Source organism: Lagopus muta, chromosome 4, assembly GCF_023343835.1.
Source record: "Lagopus muta isolate bLagMut1 chromosome 4, bLagMut1 primary, whole genome shotgun sequence".
Taxonomy (NCBI): Eukaryota; Metazoa; Chordata; class Aves; order Galliformes; family Phasianidae; genus Lagopus; species Lagopus muta.
The window spans coordinates 68,825,464-68,851,214 of NC_064436.1; the positions used below are offsets into that span (position 1 = coordinate 68,825,464).

General features: G+C 42.3%; 2 protein-coding genes across 7 annotated transcripts in view; one reads left to right on the plus strand and one right to left on the minus strand.

The window, feature by feature from the left end:
• Positions 1-25,751, plus strand: part of PTPRA (protein tyrosine phosphatase receptor type A) — a 553,533-nt gene that overhangs the window by 337,137 nt on the left and 190,645 nt on the right. The window lies entirely within an intron of this gene.
• Positions 1-25,751, minus strand: part of SLC4A11 (solute carrier family 4 member 11) — a 134,258-nt gene that overhangs the window by 24,297 nt on the left and 84,210 nt on the right. For all 6 annotated transcript variants that reach the window (XM_048943620.1, XM_048943619.1, XM_048943622.1 and 3 more), the window contains 7 exons: positions 18,412-18,535; positions 14,961-15,167; positions 10,648-10,732; positions 3,880-4,005; positions 3,150-3,263; positions 2,190-2,322; positions 1,806-1,879 (listed from right to left, as the gene is read on the minus strand). In XM_048943620.1, the coding sequence (XP_048799577.1) occupies positions 1,806-1,879; positions 2,190-2,322; positions 3,150-3,263; positions 3,880-4,005; positions 10,648-10,732; positions 14,961-15,167; positions 18,412-18,535 (863 nt within the window). The remainder of the gene's footprint in view (positions 1-1,805; positions 1,880-2,189; positions 2,323-3,149; positions 3,264-3,879; positions 4,006-10,647; positions 10,733-14,960; positions 15,168-18,411; positions 18,536-25,751) is intronic.

Below are 25,751 nucleotides of genomic sequence, written 5' to 3' on the forward strand. Positions count from 1 at the left end.
CCCTTGGATTTTAGTGCACTGAGGATGTGTCAAGGCAGTAGCATATCGAGGGCTTTTCTCTGAACGACTTGCTATAAAATACTAAAAAAAATTGCTATAGGTTTTGTCATTTTTGGTTGTTTTTCTAACTGAGAGCTACATGGATCTTGCTGCCCCATTCAGAGCAAAGCAGGTGGTGCTCCAATTGAATCAGAGCCATCCTCAAGCCCAGCGCACACTCAAGTTCCTTCCAACAACATTAACTTGTGTTGTTTGCTTCAGCCAGTCAGTCGTCGTTTCCTGCAGAGTGCAGATGTCAAGATCAAACAAATACAGCTTTGGTGGCTGGGCCACATGCTGAAAACAGTGTCAGTGGGGATGGCTGGTGCACCTGGCCCAATTCCTCTGTACAGGGTTGCAGCCCTCCCCCATCTCTTTCCTGCGTGCATATAGTACCTTGCAAAAACCAAGGCTATCAGCAGGCTAAGGAAAATACATCTGAGCAAAAGGAACATATCCATTAGCCTTAAGGAAGACGATGTTGCTGATAGCTTTTACCAATGCCAGCTTTCTCCTTTTACCTAACTGTTCAATCCTTATTTTGAGAGTTAAGTGAGCAAGTATCTCCTCCTGCTATAAGACTGGAGCGGAAGAGGAAAGATGAGCACGTGGCTATACTGGTGTCATCTGTTTAAATATGAGCACCAAGAGGGTTTAGGATCAAGGCTGTGCCTGCCAACATCACTGCCCTTCTGCACCTGGGAACCTGGCTGGACATGGGGTCTCATCTGCTGATGAATTCAGTGCTCCCAGATGCAGCTCAAGCCAACAGGAGCTGCTGAACAAGCTGTGTGCTGGCTTGAATTTATTACCATTGTTCATATAAACAGCCCTTTCCAAGTTCAAGGGAAAATTAGACTAATTAGGCTAATTCACTAATTAACATCCAGCCTCTTCTACTGTCCCCAGTGCAATGCACTGATTGAGCTACTACTCCCATATTCCTGAAAGTTTGGTAGCAGAGGTAAATGGATGCTTTCCTCACCTTTAACCCATATCCCATGCCTTTGCTATGCAGAATTAACTCCACACTACAGAACAACTGCAAACATGTACTGATTTTCACAGAGCAATTGAATACTGCTGAATAACAGCCTAGTGCCACAGGTAGAATGCTCCATGCCTGCAGTGCAGGGCACTGACAGGACACACTTCAAGTACCACACAGAGCTGCATCTTAAGCAAGAAGGCAGCAAAATATCCCAGAGCTGCTCCCTCCTTCACCAAGCTTTTAACTTTTACCTGAGAGTGCCATAGAAACGTGAAGGCTGCTCATGTAAGTAACACAGATTAACCCATAAATGGGCAGGTGGTGGCTGGAAAGGGATGAATAGTTTGGGAGCATGCTAGAAGGCACTGCAGTCACTAGGCCACCATTAAGGGAGAAGGAGATCTCAGCTCATAAGGATGGACAATCTCAACATATCTTTTGCCTCCCATTCAACACATTCAACAATGTGGTGTGGAGAAAACTCTGCATTTAAATAAGACTTTTTAGCATGGGAAGACTCTCACTGAAACCTTGGTGTGGTTTCTCTACCTAATCCCATCTCAGCCAACTGAAATGAGAGCTAATAGAAATTTTGCATTTCCAAGTAAACTGCTGACACAGAGCTGCTTGTGTCTCAAGCACTTTGATTTTTTCCCCGAAGACTCTGAATGAACATGGATCAAGGAAATGTCATGCATATTTGCAGCCTCATATTTCCCTGTGGCAACAAAGCAAAACAGAGATCTGGACTGAAGAATACTGTTGCAAGACTTACCTTTAATAATACCTTTGAAGGCATCAAGCACAAAAGTGATTGATATAAAAAGTGCAATTATTTCTTCTGTTGACCTGTGAAAAAATTCCATGAATTAATACAGCTATTATCAGAGCATGCATTCAACTCCATTCAAAGAAAATCAGCATATTCAGGCATTCACATCAAAATATACAAATTACAGTTAGACTCTAACTCAGGAAAGAAAACCCAGTGAATCTTTTAAAGCTTCTTTTCAAGCTGGAACAATAAGCCAAAATGATACGAGCTTCATCTCTCAAAATACATTTTGCAGCAAGTTTGTAATTAAGGAGCTTGTGGAATGTGTAATTTTTCCATTTGCTGAATAATCCGATCAAAATATGACTTTTTGAAAATAGCTACCTTTTAAAGAGCTTCATCAGAAGACTGAAATTAAAGAGGGAGTACATCACAAGGAAAAAGCTGTTCCACAGTCCAATCCAAGCATAGAAAGCACTGAAATCCAAGTTGTAGTCATCACAGATTCCTCGAATGACTGCGGAATTGAAGCATTCACACATCAGATTAAGCTGAGATTCTCATTTGCTTGATGGCAAGAAGAGAACTAATTTTAAGACTTCGCCCAACCACACCTATAGCAGACACCATTAAATCTGTTCTTATACTCCATGTACAAGTATTGGATCAGTCTTTTTTTCCTCCTCTCCCCCAGCCACTAGAAATAGAGCAAAAAATATTTGGAAAACATTCTCCCACACTGCTCAAAGCATCCTTCCTATGTATTAAGGCCACAAAATCCTGCTTAGAATTTGCTCTTCATGACAACTCAGGTGCTGTTGAGAAAAGGATCTCATGCATGTTTTTGGAACACGTTTACTCTATCAGTGCACTGCAGACTAAAACTTCCCAACTTAATTGGAGTCCATTGAATTGTTCCTAGAGATACTGATTGAGTTTGCTCCTTTTCATCTCTGGCTCAGTAGTATAATCTCCCAGCTGTAACTGGAAAGCTACTTATCACACCATATCAGAGTGATAAAGATCCCTCGTTGCTGGCTCTTATCAAGGTGGTGAAATGCAGCTCCATGAGAAAGTAGCCAGATAAAAAGATTTCTTTCTTGAAGCACAAATGCTTATTCTCATGACTTTTTCTTTTCCCCAGATCATTCCATTAAAACCAAGTCTCTTTAACTAAACATGCATCAAGCTTCTTCTCTCAGCACCAAATGTAGCCCTTTACAATTGACTTAATAAAAAGAAATGCAACTAGAACTCTAGTAGGGTTGCAAGATTCTCACACGGAGCCACTTTTCACTAATCTTAATCAAATCAGCCCCCAGCATACACATTTAATAGGCTTACCATTAATGTAGAGTGCTAAAGGAGCTGTAGTCAGGAGCACGACAAGAGGCTGCCCTGAGAAGAGTGCATAAAGCAGCCCTCCAATACACTGGCCAACGATTGTCTTCTGCACATCTATGAGTAATTGGGAAGGAAGGAAAGAAACTTTTTTTCTTCTAATTGACAGAATTCTGTATTCACAGAGCAGACTCACTGATGAATAAGAGGAATGCTTTGAATGCGTAGAGGTGAGAAAGCATGAAGTGACCCTACGCCTAGTAAAACTGAATAGCCAAGCGTGGGACCTACAAAGGTCATCAAGTCTAACAGTATAATAATTTAGGATGTCAACAAGTTTAATCCAGAAGACCTTTGGGACAGAATTTTAACTCAATCTTATGAGCTGCTTCAGGGACACAACTGGGGCAGAACAAATCCACCACTCTATCAGTATTTTGGACACTGCTAATCAAATTTGGATTAAAATCCAGCAGCTTGCCTGGGGAAAATGTACACGCAGTACACTGCATAGTTAGAAAGCAAGTGTTATTTAATAAAGGCAGGGTATAATTCTAGCTGTTCAGGTCTGATGATATTACCCCCAAATAGTCAACCTGACTTCTCAGAAAAATCATGAACTTAAGATCACTCAGTGATGCTTTATTAACAAAGAAGTATAAAAACTGAGTGATTAGGGCTACCCAACTTGAACACACTGGATCCTAAAGAGATAGAAAGAGGATAAACTTACCAATAGCTCCTCGGGTGTTTTCATCATTGAGGGACCCGAAAGCAATAGATGGAAGGAGGCAGGCGAAATACAGAAAAATCATAGTTGTGATGTATTTTCCTATAGCCTTGTTGTTTCCAATAATACCTAGTGTAAACCCAAAAAGTTGTTAGTGCTGCACACTTGGAAATCATTGAAACCTTGTTCAGAAAAGGTGTCTGTGCCATTAGATCTTTTAATACTGAGACACATCAGGAGAAATGTAGTCCACTTTAGTCTAAGAGTCTAGGCAGTCTTTGGCACTTGCTTCTGCACAAGTGCATTCCTGTGCACCTAGTACCAGAACAAGCACTACCAACAGCACCACATTACAGGCTGCTTCAGCTGGCACTCCTGGCATCACCAAAACAGGAAATCCTAGGAGCTGCTTGTTCAGTTTAAGAAGCTCGGAAAAGGATCAGAGCAGAAGTCAGAATGTTAATGTTCATAAACCCCGACCTCCTGCCTTTTTAATACCAACTTCATAGGTATTCTGTGCTATGGCCCTAACAAGCTTCATGATGATCACTTGCCATTGCAACTCACAATGCTCAAGGCAGGAAAACATGAAGCACTTCATTTCTCCCTAAGTAGAAATCTGAGATTATAAGGCTTGAATCAATAAAGTGCTTTTCTGAGCCAATTAGTGCTAGCAGACTTATCAAAACAAATAGCACAAGAGGTCAGGAATGCGTACATTAATAGAGTTTTGCTTTAAAAAAAAGCCTTTCTGAAAGAATGGCTTCTTTTCCAGCCACTCACCCCTTCTCATCTCCATCGGAAAAAACACATCGGGCTGTAACAAAAGCAGCCAGAAAGAGAATTAAAGTGTCATAACATGAATTTAAGGGCCTCTGAAGTAGCTTCCCTTCCCTTTCCTGTTTTCAGGCTGATGTCCATCCCCAGTGAGCTCATATCACCCCTGAGGGAAAGGATACAAGATGACAACAGCTGACATTGCTCAAGAAGAAGCTCAAGAAGTTTTTGTGAGCTTTTTTTCTTTCCACTGAGCAGCCTCAGAATGGTTATGGCAGAAAGAATCTCCTCCAAAATAAAAAAAAGCCAACAATTAGCCTTCAGTCTGCCTGTGCCACCATTCTCAATGATGCCTCTGCTGAAATACTTGGGCAGATTTGGAGTCATCCATTTTTCCCTTTTGTGGAAGTCACTTGAGTAGGGAGCTCCCACCCATCTGCCCCCAAGCTCCCAAATGCCTATCAAAGCCTCTGCTACTATCAGGCTCTTGCCAAAGGAAGCTACCAGCACAAGAGTTGGATCTGAGAAAGGTATTTTGCATCTGAGGCTTTTGGTGTCACACAGAAAATCAGGGCATTGCCACAACTGATTGCTTTTCAGTCCAGTGATTGTCAATCACTCAATGACTTCCAGATCCTTATCTAACATCTGTTTCGTGCACCGCTTGCAGTGCAGAGATAGATAGAAGGAGGATGCAAAAGCCAAAAAAAGATGTGTAATGATCGAGCAGCCATACGAGTCAAGGACACCTTGTGAAGGCTCCCGTTTGCAGACCTGAGAAGTAGACACAAATAGGAACGATGCTCAGCATCCTTAAAAAAGTAATAAGAAAACAGGGAGAGCTGAAACTTGACAGGAGACATCCCAAGCATGCAAATATAAGCCTGACCTTCCAAGAGTCATGGGACCAGCTGTTTCAGGGCAGATTCTTTTCAGTGTATTGTGAAGATTCAGAAACCACAGACCACATTCCTGACCACTCTTGGCAACCGCAGTGCCTGAAACGTTCTTTTTCCAGATAAAGTGTTCTCATGTGATCAAGTTAAACAGCTACAGGCTCCCACCTCACACTCCCAAGTGCCTGAGACCTTTAGAAAGGATGAAAGGTTCTGTAGGGCAAAGAGGAGACTAAGCATTAGTTTCACAAGTAGAGATTGTCACTCCTTGCTCTGAGAACAACATGGCTCCAGAACACAGGTTTCTTTGGACAAAGGAGTCTTTCCAGTGTGAAAGATCAGAAGCAGCAGTTCTTGAAAGCTTTGCATTCATAAAAGGACAGAGAAACAACAGATGAAAGAAAAGGGTCATTTTCTGAACACAGAAAGGTTTGTAAGTGATGAGGTTGTAAAACCTCAGTTAATTAAACCATGGTATAAGCAGGTGGAAAGAAGAAGCCTTGAAGGGACTCTCTAAAACTTATGCATGGCTTTTGGCTTCAGCCTTGCTTTGCAAGCAACTGTTAGAGCAGGAGTCTTTGCTGATCATGGAGATCCTTATGCAGCATTATGGCTGAGTTCAAGATTCCCAGCAGAAGCAAACTTTTAGTCCATTTTCAGTCACAGGAGATCCAAAGAGCAAAGAAACCCTTCCGGTTGCAGAAAAATTCACTTCATAATGGAGATAACTACACCAAATTTAATGTACCCTTTCATAAATACTATCGATCACTCCCTATTCGCAGTTAAAATCATGAGCAAGTACCTCCTCGTTGTACAGACACCACTGAGACAAGCACTAAATTCCAGCATTAGTCACAATTTACCTTTTACCTTTTTGAAATCAACATCTGGCTACATATTTTCAGGGTTTATTAGCAATCTGGAGACTGTCATTATTTCATTTCATCTCTAAAAAGGTGGGCTGCATTACGACAGCATTTCACCTGCAGCAGGCTCATAAAGCCATTGAAAAATGTGTCACTCCAACTGCAGCACATCAATTTGTAGCCACAAGTCAACTTAGTTCAGCTGTGAAATTTGAGTAATTAACTATTACTGGAGCAATCCCTTGAAATTAAGGTACATCTACACATTGAAAGGGGAAGCGATTATGTTCATCAACATGACAGTTCTATTTTACTTGCCTGAATTTCAGAAGTGACTTTTTCTTTTAAAATGACAAGGTTAGAGGTTCACAGAATACCACGTTGTTGGCCTCACTTTGCCTGGCATTCTGCAACAGTATTTAAAGACTTACAGGTCCAGGGGCTGGCACTGAAGCTCCTTACGTCTACTAATTGTACATTTACCGAATCCAACTTGAGATGGACAGTCCATGATTCATCTGACAACTGAAGTTCCTTCCCAATTCTCCGAAATATCTAATGCAAAGTAGGCTTAATTAAACCAATTCGCATCACAGCAGCAAGGATATGTCTATTAAAACCTTGACAAAAGAAATACCTTTCAATGGTTAGAAGCTAATGATAACACTATCTATAGCCTTCCACGTATTAAGCCATAAAAAGGCAAAACATTATAAACCTCTGCTAAAGCTCTCAAGCTGGGTTTTTACTTCTGTTAGCAGCTGCTGGACTCCACCCAACTTCCTAAGGACACACAGAAGATGAATCTTCCCTAAGTCCAACAAAGAGTAAATCACACTACAACAAGCAAGACTAAGAACTAAAAAAGTAGATCCAGCTGATCTTGGGGCAGAGAAACCAAGAATACGCTCAGACTAGGGAACAGTGAATAAACAAGTAGCATGTACAAATGCCACCAACTCCTGAGGATGTCACTGGCAGAGGAGCTCTCACAGGAACTGATTGGGAACGGTGCAGGACCAAGGACAGGGAGAAGCCAACAGATCCAGCCAACTCTCAATCCACCACAGATAGGAGCAAACAACCTCATAATAAACCTCACCCTTACCTCTTCTATTCACCTTCCTTCCCCGAGAGGTGAAGGGATACAGCAGAATCCAACACTGAAGCTCATCTTAAGAGTTCAGAGAGAATTCTCTTAAGAGAATCTTAAGAGCTTCAGACACCCCAAGTTTCCTCAAGCACTCCACAGTTTTAATTCCTCCATGTTGTACCAGGAAATGTAAGCCAAGGAATAAGAGTAGGGTCTTCAAGGGGTGGCAAGTAACTTGTAGCTGAGTCCAGGCTTCTTCTGAGAGTCCCTTCTTTCACTCAAACCAGCCTCAAAATTCAAAAGTTTCAAGAAGCTAGTAAGCTTCGATTGAATTTTAGAGTAATAAATAATTGGTAGCACAAGTGTTTTGAAACTGTTGACAGGACAAGATCAGGAGGAAGTTCTGTACAAGTTTTGCTTCAAAAAAGAAAGAGCCTCGAATAATGCAGCCATTAAGAAAAGACTACACATCACATTGACTAAACCCTAGCTTTAAAGGAAAATCACACGTTTTCCTTAGGCTCAGCATAATCACATTTTTCATCTTCAGATGCTCCCACCAAAACCTGTTTACTACAAGCCACTTGTACCATCAGTTCTGGAGAAAACCAGAAAGCTCTTTGTTATTTGCACATTCAGACATTGAAGACTTCTACAATCCAAAGCAAATTTAAGCTTGACTAATTCCTAATCTGGGGGAAACTAAAAAAAAGACTCCTTTCTGCTCTTTCCCACATCACAATAGCTAAGGACAATTTAAAGGCCAGCTTTCTGCATCATGTGAATAAGATCAATCACACAAAAAAGTCCAACTGACAAAATACTTGCTGGCCCTACAAAGGCCTTATTTATCACCCAGCTGTTAATCGGTTTATCCATCTCAACCAAAATCCCAGGATGCTTCTCAGATTAAGGATTTAGATTCCAGCCATTCAGCAAAGAGGCATCTTTGCTATTCAAAGTTCTTTGATGATGCACGTGTGATTGTCTGGAGTACAGATATTTGGATAGCTCAATTCCCTAATGTTTTGGTGCACTGCTGCTTTGAGATGGTCCAGGAATTTCACATTGTTGATCACCTTCAGTCTTGGTGGTTTATGGCAGATATTTTCTACTCCATATGGTTTTCATTCCACAGAGATCTTTTTAAAAGAATTTATCTTAATTTCCAGTTTCTGGGAAGTAGCACATAGAAATACTTCCAGGCTTTTAGAAATTCTCCTCCCTTCCCTGTATCATACATGAAAGAGAGCATGACTCCTTCTAAGGTGAACTTCACTTTTGGGCTGAAATAGTTCTCAAGTTCAGCTTAGCTCACTTCAGCATCTTCTCTCTCCAAGAGCTGTATAACATGATAAATGACTACATGCTATATTTACATTTTATACCAGAACAATTCTCTGCAATATTTGCAATGCTGCATTCTCACCATGACAGTATTTCAGAGGCAGCCAAATGAACAGTGCTCCCAAGCCAATCAACCCCAGCATCTTGTCTAGGGCAATCTAGATCTACTGCATGCATTGGTGTGCAAAAAGCTTGCCAACTTGGCTATAGTTGGCAGGGTCAAGACAGAAGCAGAGGAATAGTTACTTTGGATGCATGCAGAGCATCAACATGAACCCAAAAATGGATTCCCAAATCTGCTGTCAGCCTGTTGGCTACACGACCATCATACAATGCACTTTTGCCTGTTAACCTACTGCACACTCAGGGTATGGACAGCTGTAAGTATAGCAAGTAGCTACAGCTAAGTCTCAGCTTTCCTAAAAGGATGTTTCTCTGTGCTGCAAGATCCTTATTCACTTCCCTTCCCCTTACAATGATCAGTTGGAATCTGGAGGCCCTACAAAGAAATAGCCATGGAGACAAAGCATCCTGAAACCATTTCAGGGGTGTACAAATTAGGAGCTCATGTCCTCTAACAGATCTGATGCTGCTAGCCAAGAAATCATGCTTGTGTTTTTCATCAGGCTCCTTGCTGCAACTGTGAAAACAACTTCTTAACGCTCTTCCTTCTCAATATGCCCTCAATCCCCATAAAAACATAGCCTAAGCTTGACTTCACATAGAGCCGCCCTCTGTTAATCTTAGGCCTCACAGAAACAGTTCCATTCCAGCAGTTACAAAGCTCTTGTAAAGGGTATCCAGCACAACCACGATACGAAGTGACAGCAAATTCCATTTCATTCTTTACAACAAAATGGGTGCCACCAACTGCAAAAACGCTTGTGGTATGCACCTTGTCTTCTTACACCACCTGCAAAAGGGCAATGCAGGGAGTGTACTGGGATAACTCTGCCTTGGGCTAAAGAGTTGAATAGCAGAAAGGCATTTGATGATCTCCCAGATTCTCCTTGCCTACACTCTACATCTTTTGCTTATGCAAACTTTTTTGGGGTTGATTCCAGATGACTGAATTATTAATAGACTCCCCCAAAAGCTGTAAGGAACTGAACAAGCTTTGATGTCAGGCAGAGGCTCTGAAGTTATGGTTTGCTCTGAAGACTTTTCATGGCTATGAAGAACCTCTAGAAGTAAAAGCCCACGAGTAGAAAGGGGAGAAAACTCTGAAAAGCAACACTGCTGTTGTGGGAACTATACAGGGCCCCACACCTGAGGCTCAGTATAAACATCATGTTACTGCTTCTATGATCTGACTACAAAAGACAAGCTATATCCTGTTTTTAAGAGGCACTGAGCTGAAGTTACTGCAGCTCAGGTTTTGTTTAAGCACTCTCTACTCCCACTGCATCACCATAATTACTGTTGAAGCTGGCTTGCAAGGACAGCAAAAAGGGTCTATTAGGCCGCTGCTGACTAATTAGGTTGCAGTGAGTTGAACTGTGTTTGCACACAACAATAATCAATCTACTTAATCGCTTCATAGCTTAATAAGAATTAAAATCCTCATCTACACACAGCTATCATCTTTATTTAGGGAATACTGCAAGCTTCTCATCTACAATGTGTGCTGCTGCCTATTCATAGGCTTTAGTCAACATGCTTGTTTAAATAAGAACTAAGAGAGCTATTACACATATCAAAGAACATATTCAATGCACACTGTAAACAGGACATCATATCACAAATTCAAAAATCAGGCCAACGTTTCCATAAATACTGGCCAACATACCATCAGTGAAGTCCAACGCGTACACTGGAAATCTTCGTGCAATGTCATCAAAAATCCCCTTGCCAACATTGAGAAACTCATGCAGCTGAAGAAAGGAAGGAAGTGCTGTGTCAGTTTAAAGGCTCGTGTATTGTCAAAGAGATTAACCTCCTTATTCAATACTGATAGGAGCAACACTGGTCATTTTGAATAGGGCATTCAAATTGGATTTCGTAATGATAATAAAAATAGACCCTTCACTCTTCAAACTATATCTTGAAAAGCACTGTAAGAGAAAAATCCCCAGACCACCCTATTTTCCTCCATTCCTTCCCTCTTTCTCATCCTATTCATGTCCACATCCCTGCTTTGTAGATGAGGGAGCTGATGCACAGCATTGAAGAGACCTGCCAAAGACACCCCTTGGCCAACAGTTGGATTAGACCTCAGGCACAGGGATAACATCTGGGTACCCATAGCATAAACATGAGGATAAAGAGCCCTCCCCCACTGCTCCAGACAACTTGCTGATATGTCCCACCAGGAAATTCTTCCCAAAAACCACATGAAACACGTGTAAGAGGGTCTGCACATTGTGCTCTTTCCTTTAGCATGGCCACAAAAGAGAACATCTCAAACTGGTATAGTCTGGGAACTAAGACTATCTACATCCCCAACTCAGCTCAAAGGGAACGGGCTGAAGTAACTTCACACAATCAAACAGTAGTTTCTGTCTATTAAAAGCCAGTAAGAACACTGTGAAATGGTTACAGAAACCTGACATGTTCCCTTTTACTTGTGCTCTGAGGGCCTGCAAGGTGCAATATGCTTGTGTATATGAACTGATGCATAACACAAGCAACAAGGAGCTTTACAGAAATAAAAGACAGCTGTTATTGACTTACAGCCTCCCAGTTCTCAACTACATCATTAAGAAAAACACCAGTGTTCCCTGTTATCCTCAATTCAGAGTACACATGCTATTCCAAAAAGAAAATGCAGCCTAATACGGTGCTAATTATCCCAACTGCCTCATGAAAAACATTGTATGTTTCCTGCAGAACAAGGGACACCACTAAGGAAGCGTAAAGCGAAAGTCACAGATGAATTCTATATTAACAGACCATCTTAAGCCAGCACAGAGGTCATCTTTCTACATGTTTGGTTGTTTTATGTAGAAATGGATGGAAGCTATTGCTATGGAAAGGACTGACCTTGCCCCGCTCTCTCAACAGACACACAGCTTTGCTTTTTCTTACCTGCCTGGCAGTACCTGGAAATTCAGTCATGTCACAACATCAAACAGAATAAGAAAATGTCTCTTACAAAGGGAATACACCATAGCACATCAAACACTTAAGGTTTTTCAGGTGCAAAAGCTCTCTCAAAGCTCTAACTCTTTTATCAGTCCTTACCACATCTTAGGTCCCAAGTAAGTCAAATTCTGTTGCATTTTGCCAATATACCTCCAGTGCTTGTAGAGAGTTTCAGCTCTCTGCAATGAACAACCAGGAGGAAAGGAAAACAAATGGTATAACATAACTGCATTTTAAGTATTTCCGGAAAAAACAACAACTATGAACTCAAATCAACAGGCATATTTGGACATCAAAGCCATATGCACTTAAAAAGCAATTTAATTTCTCCCCCCAGAAAGACATTCCTAAAGGCACGAGTCAGCCAGCAAATCACAATGGCTTTAATGACTAATATGTTTACTTGTCTCACTGCAGTGACTATGGGAAAAGGATGCTCAGAGCAGCTCACCTTTGAGGGGAAGAAGCCACACACTCACTGCTTGCCTGAGGCTGAGCAGGATGGGGTTGCTCATGCAAGCTGCCTGCTTGTAGGAAGCAGGGAACACAAAAATGTATTGATCTTAGTGTCCCACAAGGCACACTGAGGCAAATTTGAGAAAAGGTGAGGCAGCAGGTTATGTTTGAGACCTTTGAACCTTTCTTTACGCATTTATTTCTTGCCTGTGGGCAAGTTTGGCTTGGAGTGAGGATGTCAAGCTAAACCTCAGTGCTGTTTCTATAGAGACCACTGACATAAAATCTGTGGCTAAATATGGGGAACATTGTTTATCCTGCACAAGTTACCCTCTTACTTTCCTCTTGCTCTAACTTAACACTGAACTCTTTTAAGTTTGAGCCTCCCTTAAAAATATATATCTTAAGGACAATGCTGGCACTTCATTTACTTCATCCTCCTTCTTCGAGTTGCTTCCTCACACCCTCAAGAGCTGGTGATCTCTTGGGCTGCCATTCCTTGCTTCTTTCCCTGTCAGTGGGAAGAGTTTGCTTGGACCTCTTTTCCACTCCCATTCATGGCAGCAGCTCTCTCACGGCCCTATCATGTTTTTGGCATGACACACCAATCCCAGGTGGCCTTATCCTATCCATTTTTCTTCCATTTTCGCTGCATCCACACAGCAAGCTCACAGCTTTCTACCTTCCATTCTACATCTCCTTCCATGCCTCTTTCACAAACTACCATCATTTGAGTTAGCCTATTTCTCTACGTCAGTACTATAAGGGATAGAAGAAAATATTAATTGTGCTCCCGCTCTCCATCAACACCCTAAAGCCCCATTTCTCCCCCATCACTACAGGATCAAGAGAAAAAGGGAGTTAGGAAGCAGCTTTTCATGCCTTCAGGACTTCACCCTCCCATGGGCTGCTTGCTATTAGAAGCAGCTCCAAATTAGGGTATTTATTTCAGTCAGGGGAGGTTCACAGGTTGAAATTACACTCTTGGTCTCATATGAGCTTGTTCTCATATTAAGTGGTTCCTTTTTAAAGGACTATCACACAGGGCAGACAGGAGAGGAAGGCTTCTGCATAAGGCTTTCATTAGAACTGATAAACACAGGCTACAACCTCAACTCAACTTCACTTGTCCAGGCAAAGCTTTGCCAGGGACATGGGAAGGGGTCCAAAGTCTATCTCCCAAAATCGATGCTGGAGAGTCCCCTTTCAGGCAAGGGCAGCTTCTTTCAAGAGACATAAGAAAGCAGAATTACTATTGCACAGTCTGCATCCCTGGGGAGCTAGAACACCTCTAAAAAGCGATGAATTACCAAAGTCAGACTAAGAGCAATTCAATGCTAAGAGTAAGTGTTAAAGAAGCAAGTGTCACTGTTTCCTGTGCCAGCTCAGAGCTGTGGAAGCTCTGCCTGGCCATGGTTGCAGGCCCAGCAATGCAGGCAGAAAACACCGCTTCAGGGCCCACAAACATTGCATCCAGCCCTTCTGCTCACCAAACCAGAGCAGAAATGCCTCCACATTTTAAATAGGCTGCTCTTAGAAGACTTAATTTCTCCTGTGTGTATGAAGTCAGACACCTCAAATTCTCTACCAGCACCATCTTTGTAAGTCCACATGCAAAGAGTCAAGCTTACTTTTCTGCAATTACTCCTACAAAACCACCACTCTGAACGACCTCTGCTTGAGAGCATTGCAGGACTTGTCCTGCAAACTTAAGGGCTGGTATGGTGTCTACCAAAGTTAAGTGCTACCTATAAGCAAGGGGATTATGCTGGAAAAAGAGTTGCTCATTTCCAGATATGCAGGTCAAAGCCCCTTAAGTCTACTTCAGTTAAAAGAGTTATATGTTAGCCAGTCTCTGCACTAGAGACAACCCAAAGCTTCAAGGTTATTTGCAATCCAAGGACAGGAACAGCAGGCTAGGGATGATACAGTTTGTTTTTCAGGTATGCTGCTTGGTTGAAGAATGAACTTCTGAACGGAAAAGCAAAGCAGTGACCAATACACAGGAAATTCCAGAAAAGAAAGTGGAGTTACAGCATTTCCCTCGAACTTTAGAGTACAAAGCAAGTAACGTTTTACAGAGCTACAGATCAAACAGTAGGAAGCCAAGCCAAGAACTGACAGGCAACTTTTAAGTGAAATTACTGTGCTGGGACAGCCAAGAAGTCTTTTGGCTGCAGGAAAGACAAGCAGCAGCTTCTTCAGAGACTTCTGATTGTAAGGATTAAGTACCTTGGACTGACAGCACACAGTGATCCATTAATCCCATCCACAACTAAGCATCTGGATTCAAAATCCTGTAACCATTTCAACCCCCTACTGTTCTGCATCCCCTCGACACCTGCATCTTTGAAGTGCTTTCTTGTGATTTACAGCAGGAGCTGAGGAAGGTAGGCAAACATACTGGAAACATTTAGAGCAACCTCAGTCCTGAGAGCTCTAGGAAAGTCTGATGGATGCAAGCACCACAGGCGCTTCAACTCCTTTCCTGAAAACCCTTGCATTTATCCATTTTGACACCAAAGCAGTGGGAGGACAGCTGGAAATGTTGGCCAGCCTTACCTTGAGTGGCTTAGGACCGTGTGGCATGTGCCCATCGCTCATTGCTGAGGGTCTCTGATTCACCACCGTCAACAAGTGGCGTTGGTGGACTAAGGCTTCCTTGAACTCCTCTTCAGTTTTGGTTTCTAGCAGTTTCTGCCGAAAGGTTATATCCGAAAACATCGTGGCAAAGGTTCGGCCCACTTCTGTGGCTGTTTTGGTACTTTTCTGAATTAAAAAGAGAAGGAAATACTTAAAAGCTATTTTCTTTCAGTTCTAGAAGGTAAAGTTACTGATTTGCCCCACTGGGCACGATATCCCAGAGACACCCAGGGGAAAACGGCACATCCCTCAGACACACCAACCAACATCTAGGCCCTGACCAGAAATACAGATCAACCTGTCTTGATTGACCTGAACCAAATCTGAATCTAACTGAACATTTATCTTATCCCCTCGCCCTTCCCTTCAAGGCTGAGGAGACTAAATAGGAGCCTTTGCTAGCCTTAAGGTATCTCAGCCTTACTGCCACCAGGGTGGAAGGACACCGAAGGCTCCTGCAGATTGAGATGTCTGGATGTTTTTTCTTGGAGACAGATTGCTGTGCACATAGGCATGATCAGCTTCTTATTTTCTGGGCACTAAAACTCAATTTGTTTGCTTCTTTGCAACAATCCCAGCAATGTAAGTACAGATACAGGCAGGGGAGATTCAGGCTGGACATTAGAAAGTATTACTTTTCAGAAAGGGTGGTCAGGCACTGGAATGGATGCCCAGGGAGGTGGTGGAGTCACCGAGCCTGGGGGTGTTCAAGGAAAGGCTGGATGTTGTGTTGAGGGACATGGTTTAGTGGGAGCTATTGGGAATAGGTGAACGGTTGGACTGGATGATCTTTTAGGTCTTTTCCAACCTTGGTGATTCTATGATTCTAGATTCAGGGCTCTCAGCTCAAGTAACTACTAGAATGGAGAAAAACAGAGCAGAAAAGCAGTTGAACACCCACAAGCAGCAGGGTTCATCTTCACCAAATACCTGCAAGGGACAGAAGGCCTGAAATAATGAAAAAGGAGTGTGTCTAATCAGTCCAACATTTCTGTGAGTCACAGATCTGGTCTTTGAGAGATGAGCTTTAATGGTATCAAAAGCCTGCTCTCCTGTTGCTCCTAGCACTTTGGAAATTAGACATGAAGGAAACAGTAAAGGAGACTGAGCTCCTCATCCCCACACAAACCCACTAAATTCAGGCTCTGCAAACTGATCTGCTCAACTGTTTGCATACTTCAGTCAAGGCAGGCAAGTTACCTACTAAGTTACACAGAATCAGAGCTCCTTAAGAGCTTCTTTTTGATGAAATGTTTTTAACTCCCACTTCTCTCAACTATATTCAACAGCCATAATGCAGCCTTTGCTCAAGATACCCAAACAACCACCTTCTTTTAGACATATTCCTAACTCCTTGCCTTACTGTCGGAAGTAGTGACAAGCATGTAATTAATCTAAATCAATTATTATTCATGAAGTAGCTGAACAATTTCTTCAAGAGCAATTCAGTGCTGCTCAGTGCAGAGGTGTAGAAATGCAGGCAACGCTACGCTAGTCCTATCATTACTAACACTATACTTGCATTGTCACTCATGGAATCATTATAGCTGGAAAAGACCCCCCAGATCCCCAAGCCCAAGCCCAACCCCAACCCACCCCTCCATGCCCACTGACCACAACTCTTTGTGCCACATCTCCAGGAACAGTGACCCTATCACTTCCCTAGGCAGCTGTGCCAGAGCCTGACCACTCTGAGAAGAGTTTTCCTAATACCCAACCTGGACATCATCCCCAGTACAACTTAAACCTGTTACCTCTCATCCTCACTTTGCTCTGTGAGCGCTCAAGTCTTTCCATCCTACATATTAGAGAAGGACAAGGATCCAGGTTCCTCAGTACAACAGATGCTCACTCTCTGGGCTTTTTCTCTCCCTCCCCAAGCAAGACTCATTTCATCTGTTAATGTCAGCAGGTTAATTATTTTAACTGCTGTACCAGAAATGCGTACTTAGTGCTGGCTAGATACAACAATTTAAAATAAAGCACATTGGCAACCGTGGTTCTGCTTGGCGTCCCCTCCCTTTCCTTAATTTGATGCTGTCCATTGGAACTGCAAACTTTCAGGATAGGAGCGGATGCAGAGCTGCTTGTTTGGCGCTTTGCACGTAGTTGGCTGGAGATAAGCTCACTGCCACACATTAAAAGATCAATGCAATCGTAAGCAGGTTCAGATTTTGCCTGCTGTTTCTCATAGGGAACGTCAATATGTTTTAAGCCTGCTGGGTTTGAGATCTATGCCAAAAGCACTGAACTGCTCAGGTGGGAAAGAATCTGCCAGAAATGAGGAAACACCACTACTTCCATTTAAACAAGGGTGATGGTGGATGCACAGGAGACAAATCAGACCAGAAGGTCCCAGGGTCACTCAGATAGCATTGAAGAGCAGGAAACTGGATCTGAACCTGTTCCAGACAAGGTCCCAAACCTCCCCATTACCTCTCAGGAGCACAGACCTAGTAACCCCAAGGTGTGAACAGCCAGCTTAAGCATGAAAAGGTCTTTAGCTTTAAACCTTTCAATCATTAGTTCACAGGACACACTGATTTGATTAAGCCAGTGCTTTCTAGGAAGGGAAGATGCTGATTCCCAATTGACCTTGATGTCTTCCCCCAATATTGTAATAAATGAGCACATTAACAGGTTATTAGTTCAGCATGTCTGCAACATGGAACTACTAAGCACACCCAAACTTTAACCTTGCTGTTTCAAGTACGGAAAGCTAAGGAAATGCTTCTCAGAACACCTCAGCATAATCTGACCTTCCACAGCACTCCCATTCCACATGTACACTGTCTGGAATAAACAGTCTGGGCAACAGCATGGAAAACCTCAGGCTTTTTGGTGCCCCATTTGCCTTAAAAATAATGCATTACCATTGACTCTACAGAAAGAGACAAAAAAATGACATTGGGAGAATCCGCTTAAGTAAGAAAATGAAGAAGAGAAATAGTCAGGTATCATGCAGATGATTGAAGGGCTGGAGCACCTCCCCTGCAAGGACAGGATGAAAGAACTGGGGCTCTTCAGCCTGGAAAAGAGAAGGATCCAGGGGGAACTTATTGCAGCCTTCCAGTACCTGCAGGGGGCCTACAGGAAAGCTGGGGAGGGACATTTTATAAGGTCACATAGCAACAGGATGAGGGGAAATGGTTTTAAACTGGAAGAGGGAAGATTTACACTAGATATTAGGAAGAAGTTCTTTACTGTGAGGATGGTGAGGGACTGGAAGGCATTCAAGGCCAGGTTGGATGGGGCTGTGAGCAACCTGGTCCAGTGGGATGTGTCCCTGCCTATAGCAGGGGATTGGAGCTAGGTGATCTTAAAAGGTCCCTTCCAACCCGAACCACTCTATGATTCTATGAATACTCACCATTTTAGGAGGCGCCAGGACTAATATCACAAATCTGACTTCACAGGAGTTCTCACCCCAGTTCTGAGGCCTCTCAAGGCGACTGATGCAAACATGACGCCGCTGAAGGGACTTTATAGTGCAACTGTGGGGAAAGATGGCATGGTTACACACAGCACTACAAAGCACACTGAACACAATTCTCCCTCTTCCATCTGCTTTCTAATAACAAAAAAAAAAAAAAAAAAGAGATAGCAATGTACCTTTATTTGTAGTACTACAGAAACTCTTGCAAAGTAGCCCTCAAAATCCAACACCTACATTAAACAAACACAGTTCACACCTGATTTGATGCAATCTTCTAAAATGCTTTTGGAGATGCAAAGGCAAGATGCCAAACACTTCCATCTCTTTTGCCTTGGGCAGATCTGTTTGAATGGCTTTCCCTCTTTGCTTTCAGCTGTTATTTTTCTACAAACTGTACCAAGCCAGCTTTTAAGTTATCACCAGCCCAGACTGCAGCTCTCCTTAATAAATAAAAGAGACTTAGAGTCTCACAATACTTCCCAGCTCCTCTGGAAGGTACAATGAGATGTATCTGCCTATCAATACTGATGTACGACTTCCCATAACAGAGAGTGGCATTTTTTTCTGGTTTGAAGTCACTCACATTGCTTGTTCCATTTGATTTGTCCAGCAAGATCAATATCATAGTCCTTAGACCATCTTCCCTCTAATTTCTCTGCCATTAAACCAGGCCATCTTTCCTTTTAAGAGATATTCTAATGCTTTTACATCCTGATAGTCGTTCCCAGTCATAGCAGCTGAAGATCCTTGGCTGGATATGTACTAGTTAGAAGCACATTACATTCTTCACAAAGTTCATAACCTGCAAACCAAATCAGCCCAGCAAATATCTCCATGCTGAGTTCGCCTCCAAACTGTCATCAGGAAGTCAAGTCACCTATGCATATTAGTCTCAGAAAAGCACTTGTCCTAAAGCAACCCAATAGCTTCATTGTAATCACATAGGTTATGACTATGAGGACATTATTTTCTATTTCCCTTTCACCAAGGCCTCTTAACCTCTTCCTAGTCAAATCATCTGAAGTAGCCTTGAGAGAGGAGGGAGTGGGAATAGAAATAATTTTTAACAATCCAAACAGTTAACATTAAGAATAAGTCTCTAAGTCATGGAAATAGAATGCAAGTTATCCTTTTTCCACTAAGCCTGCAGTTGGTCTCCAATACACTTCAGAATTGCAGCCATTTTTACCTTTCATGTCAAAGGAAGAAATAAACACCAGTTTTCACAAGCAAACAGAAGCCGTCAGTAGCAATCCTGCTGCAGCTGGACAGCATACAAGATTATCATGGTTCAGGAAATCAAAAGAACCAACACATGAATTCTGCATCTAATAGGAAAGCCTAAATCAAGTGACCTAACACCTTAATTCCTCTTACCTCACCTTCATCCATTGAAAGAAGTGCACAAAAATGAATAGTTAATACACTAGAAAAAAAATAATGAGCCTTTTTTTTGTCCTCTTCTCAGCATTTTCAGACCTCAGTTGAAAAATGCTTTGGAAAGAATGGATTTCTGGACATTTTGTACATAATTGTCAGCTGGACCTGTTGATCTTGTACAGCTTTTCCTAATCATAATGATTCTGTGACTCTATACCCGTTCTAGAAATGGCCAGACAGATACTAGACACCTATTGCTCACAGTGCTGTACCAACACTTTACAAACAAATCTTTCCTTTACCACATCTATCAAGCAGCTCCCAGCATCTCGAGAAACTACTGAAGCCCAAAGCACAGCCAAAGACAGCATCCTACAGGCCAAGGGTTGATCACACCAGCACATGGCCAACTGCCAGAAGTAGGGCAGGTTACCAAGGCATGCATGTGAACACATTTGCAAGTGATGACATAAGTGCAACTTATTGTCACCTCCCAGTAATGCTGCTCAGCAGTACCTGTTTGCCTGCTCCTCCACATTTGAGTGAATCCAAGAGCTGAAATCTTGCTAAAAAACAGTGAATTTCTGCTCCTACCTGAGGAGAAAAAGTAAGTGTGTGGGAATGCCTGCCTCCCTGGATATGATATGTGAAATCACATTGCAATAAAGTTATTTGAAGAAATAAATATTATATAGGGCTATAATTAAGCCAGCTATTTGTTCTTCAGATTAAATGTCACAGCTACTGTTCTCCCTCAACTGGCAGTAAGATGCTCGAGCTCGACCAAAGGTGCCTTAAGTTGCAGTAAAGGAGGTTTCAAGTTAGATATTAAAGAAAAATTCATCCTGGAAAAAGCAGTCAGGCCTTAGAACAGGCTGCCCAAGGAAGTGGTGGTGTCATCATCCCTACAGGTGTTCAAGAACCATGGAGATGTGGCACTTGGGGACGTGGTCAGTGGGCATGGTGGGGATGGGTTGCGGTTGGACTTGATGATCTCAGATGCCTTTTCCAACCTCAATGATTTAACAAAACCAGAATCAAAGCTACCCAACTGAAATCCAGCTGTTTCTTTGTCTAGCACTTACTGTCCCCACTTCTTTGCTTTAATTCTGCAAGCCAGATAAAATGAACCCAATCTGGAACCCTTTCTAGAACTGTGCAAATACTTGTAAAGAAAATAAAGTCTATTTGGCTCACATGGAGTTGCCTTAAGCTGTGCAAATTCGTAAGTAAAACTGTGCAGTTCAGGCTAAAAATGTCACTGGAGTAGCACTTGAATAAATTTCCACTTAAAGAGAGACATTTGGACAGTAAACAGCCAAAGCTCCTCCAGAAGCCTGAGGACTGGCAAGACATTTTCAGCTGACTAAATCAAGTATGGTTCGGCCAAAGCCTCCAAGTTGCTTTTTGGTTTAAGTGGAGCTAAATGCGATTCTCTTCTGGTTTGGCCAACAAGCAGAAAAATCTATTTTCAACCCATTATTACTCACATAAGGAAACATTTGGTTATGATTTAATGACATGTCAGGTTGCATTCTCAGCAGTTTCATCATTATTCGCCAATAACTGAGCTTACAAAAAAATGGCCATTTGAATTATAGCACAAATTCCTGCTTCACTGCCCTCCTCCTTCCGGGCTGCATATCTTGCAGCACCCAACGTGGCACTTAAATGGTGAGAACTGGCAGCATTCCACCAAAATCACCAATATACAAAGTCACACATGCCGCAGTTCTGCCCTATGCCCAAGATATTATCAGATTAATAATATCTCTCAGAGAAGCCATAAAATGGGTCAAACTATGGAGACCCAAGAGAAACAAAAAGCATCTTTAAGCTGGGCAAGAAAGGAAGTCATTTGAGAAAGAAATTATCCCCTGCAGTAAGAAAAAAATGCCCAGTAGAGGTAATGAGCTAGCCAACCTTTTCCTGTCCCAATGCAGAACAATAGTGACACTGCCTGTTCTCATCCACTGCAAATAAATCATTGGCAAAGCAGCTCCAGGCACAGGGCTTTCAAAAAGCAGAATTTACAAGCGAGGAATGGAGCTGCAACCAGCAGGCCAGCTCACCAGCAGTTTGGCACTGGGACGGTTCGGAAGTACAGAGCAAAAATCAGTCCAGGATGAGGATTATTTCTGAGCGACAAACGCACTGTGCTCTAGAAAGAACATCCTCTCTAGTGGTTCATCTCCAGGGGAGTTAGGGAAAAAGCATTTCCTACAGGACAGCGCAGCGGAATCCACCCCTTCCTCCCTGAACACACTTGTAGGCACTGAGATTTGTCACTGTTCTTGTCAACAGCTCTCCTTCAAGACTCAAACTCCCAGTGAAGGGTTTGGATTTCACAAATCCCTTGAATAACACAGCATGCACAGGAGTTTTGACTCTAACACCAACAATAGTACATTAAACATCACTACTTTGAACCAAGCAGCACTTAATGATGACAGCTTTGAAGTTTGGGGGAAAGGTCCTTGTTTCCAGAACTCAAAGTCCAGTTAAGCTGTTCAACAGCTGCGTTGTTTGATATCCAAAGTAACCTCAAGCTACTAAGTTTTGAAAGGCTACCTGGTATTTTGAATTGTCCTCCTCATATGGATTTTTGCAGTAAGGTTATATGAGAATAAACAACTTTATAGCAACGTGGGACACAAGCCATTGCATTTTCAGTTGCAGAGAGGCTTCTTCCCCAGCTTTACCTGTTCAAACAGCTCTAGCAAATCAGTTGAATGCACTGAAATTAAGCCCTTCACCGACCAGCACACCAAATCAAACCAATTTCAAACCAAAGGAAATAGTTCTTCATTTACTCAATACAGACTACAAAGCAGCCCCCCAGTTTCATGTGTTTTTTTCTTTTTTTTAATAAAGGATTCAATTCTGGAAAGCAGAAATTATATTCATCTCCTGGCAAGAAGAGTATTGCCTGGAGGTGGTACTGCCTGAGGAGTTCCACTCTGCTCAGGCAGCATTTGTTCAATAACGCATCAGCTGGCATTTCTCACAGAGGACACCAGCAGTTCACTGTCAATGACTGCAATACCCTTAGAATTACAGGTTCTACATCACATCCCAGGAAACAAAAACGTTGGGCATTCACATCTGCACTTGCCACATGATAAGGGTAGTAATTGGGCTTGATAAGACATGTTTGCAATCAAAGCCACTTTTCCATACAGTGCCTGCTGGAAAAGGGGGGCTATCCTTTGACTTTGAAATTTGGCAAGACTAAACCAACACCTCTTATACTGGCTTCTTCCCCATCTAGACATGCAAAGCATCTACTCTACCTCTTCCAGACTCTGGATCACAGTGAATTCAACTGGTTCCTAGAGAAAGCAGACGTTCTTCCCAGCAGTACATGTACCTGCTGCAATCATTGCTTGCTGAAAGAATATCAGTGTCTCCACAAGCTCCTACTAAAAGCAGAGCTTCCTCATGTCAACTGATCAATTAAACATGATGGATGGGGCACTGGGCAGCCTGACTTTGTGCTGGATTTAGTAGTTGGCAACCCTGGGCAGGGGAGAGTTGGAACCAGGCAATCTTTGAGGTGCCTCCCAACTCATTTTACAATTTTATGACATACAAATACATAGCAACCTTCACTTCTCTGCAGGTGAGCACCACTTGCTAGCGGGGCATGCAGCCCTGCGTTGCTCTCAGCTACACAGCATTTTAATGAAGGAATCCCAAGGTTTCCATGTGCTCACGTACCCTGGGTAAGGCTGTGGTGAGAACAGGTAATTCTGCAAATAAATAAAATCTCTGAAGTCTACTGTGAATCAGAAGTCAGTTCTTTTCCTGGACCTCACTGGAGCATTCAAACCTTGAGATCTTCAGTTCCAACAGCTTATTCTGTCCCATGAACGTGGCCAGGCTCAGATAGTACTTCTGACCTTGCTAGTGGTTTAACAGACCTGAAGCTGCCAGGAGAGCATCAATTGCAGCAGAAGCAGAATAGCTACTTTACCCTAGGTTTTCCCCACCTCTCTTCTCCCTGAGGTTTGAATGAAAGGAAAGAACACACCCTCGTTCCAACAAGAGGAGAAATGGAAGCAAGTTTTTGTGTCTGTGAAGTATGCAAGAACTCACTGAAAATCCCCAAAAGCATTTTGTCTTCAGGAATATTTCAACCTTGTACTTCTGCATTGCATCTGAGGAGAAAAAGTACTACCAAAGCTCTATCTCTGAGCTGCTCCTCCTCATTAATATAATCTTATTATGATACCTAAACTCCTTTCATTTGCTAGGAGGAAAAAGTTAAGGTGCACAGAAAACAGCAGAGCTAATTTAAATCTGTACTCTTCGTTAAATTTAAGTGCAATATAAAACAGTAAAAAGCTATCTTAGATTCTTCCCACTCGCACAGGAAAAAAAAAACCATCAAATTCCTTTTACTTCAGAGTTTGCAGTGTTGTTTTGCAATCTGACTTCAAGAAGAACGTAAGGTCTAAAAATACCATTCTCAATCCATTGCACAATAGCTACAGCAGCAATACAGTGCAATAATTATATAATTACAGTTAATAACTCATCACTGCTTTCCCACCACTTTCTTCTCCCTCTTTAGAGTAACAAAAAGAAGAAACAAGGAAGTTTTGCACAAGACACCTTCAGGCTGCAAGCTTGTTTTTCAGATCATGTCTTGTCATGGAAGCTAGCATTACTCAGATGGATATATTCAAGCCTTTGATTCACCTTCTACACAGAAATACTGATCCTACCCTTTTCAGCTTCATGTATATCATCACAGCATTTGTATCATGACCTCTACAAGTGCTTTGTTATTAAATCAGCGCTCTCTACAGCTTTGCACAGAGCCATATCACGTGCCATAGTAGGAACTCCCACCTCTGTACTCCCTAAAGTTGCATGCACATTCCCTATCATATCTATGACATGCAACACAAACAAACTGCTCAGAATCCCTCTATGTTGAATCATAGAATGACCATTTTTGCTATGTGAACTCATCTCCTCAGTTGAGCAAACTATTCTGTGCATCCCAGGGATAAGAGTAGAGGCTGACAGTAGTACACATGGCACAGACATTATCCAATTGACTTGCTCCACAGGACAGACACCTCTGACATGCAGGAGTCCTCTTTTGTAAGTGATTAAAAAATTAAAACAACACAACTGTCTCCAAGGCAGAATAGTCTACTTTTCTTCCAGCTGTAAGCAGAAACACTGCTAGGAGAAGAAAAGCTATTGTGACAGCTGTCCTACAAACCAGTTATGAATTTTGCTACGTGCTCGTACTCCTTGAGAGCCTGTAGGCATATACACAACATAGGTTAACCCCATTCCCAGATAAATGACTTGGATATCTCATGACAACTTGACTAGAGATTACATATGAATACAGAAACAGATTGAAGTTAGATTGTTTCAGTTAGCTCAGTGACTCAGACTTGGGCATCTCTCCATGAAGGGACAGTTTGGCTCACCCTACACGCTTGACTATGGGACAATGATTTGAAAACCAAGCAACCCAGCTTCAGTCAAGTGGAAACTGGGGTGAAGTCATCCTGGCTTCTAAACACTAAGTGACAAAGCCCTTACTGCCTTATGGGGCTGCTCCAATGTTTAGCAGTGTTGACAGCGTCTGAATTAATTGCCAGCAAACAATCAGTGTCTGAATAGTGTCTGAATTTCTGAATCCAATTTCTAGTTGCAAGGTTTTGATGTTTGCAAAGGGCTTAAGAAGTCTTTCAGTACAAGGTCACAGGCTTTGGCAGTCAAAGTAGTCCATGATCAAGTTCATTTGTCCTTTTCTCAAGAGCTCCTAATTAACATCCGTAGTAATTAGAATAACCGGGCTCTGAATTTTTTCAGCATTGTTTGTTAACCCTAGATTTAGACAGCATCCAGCAATTTAATGCCTT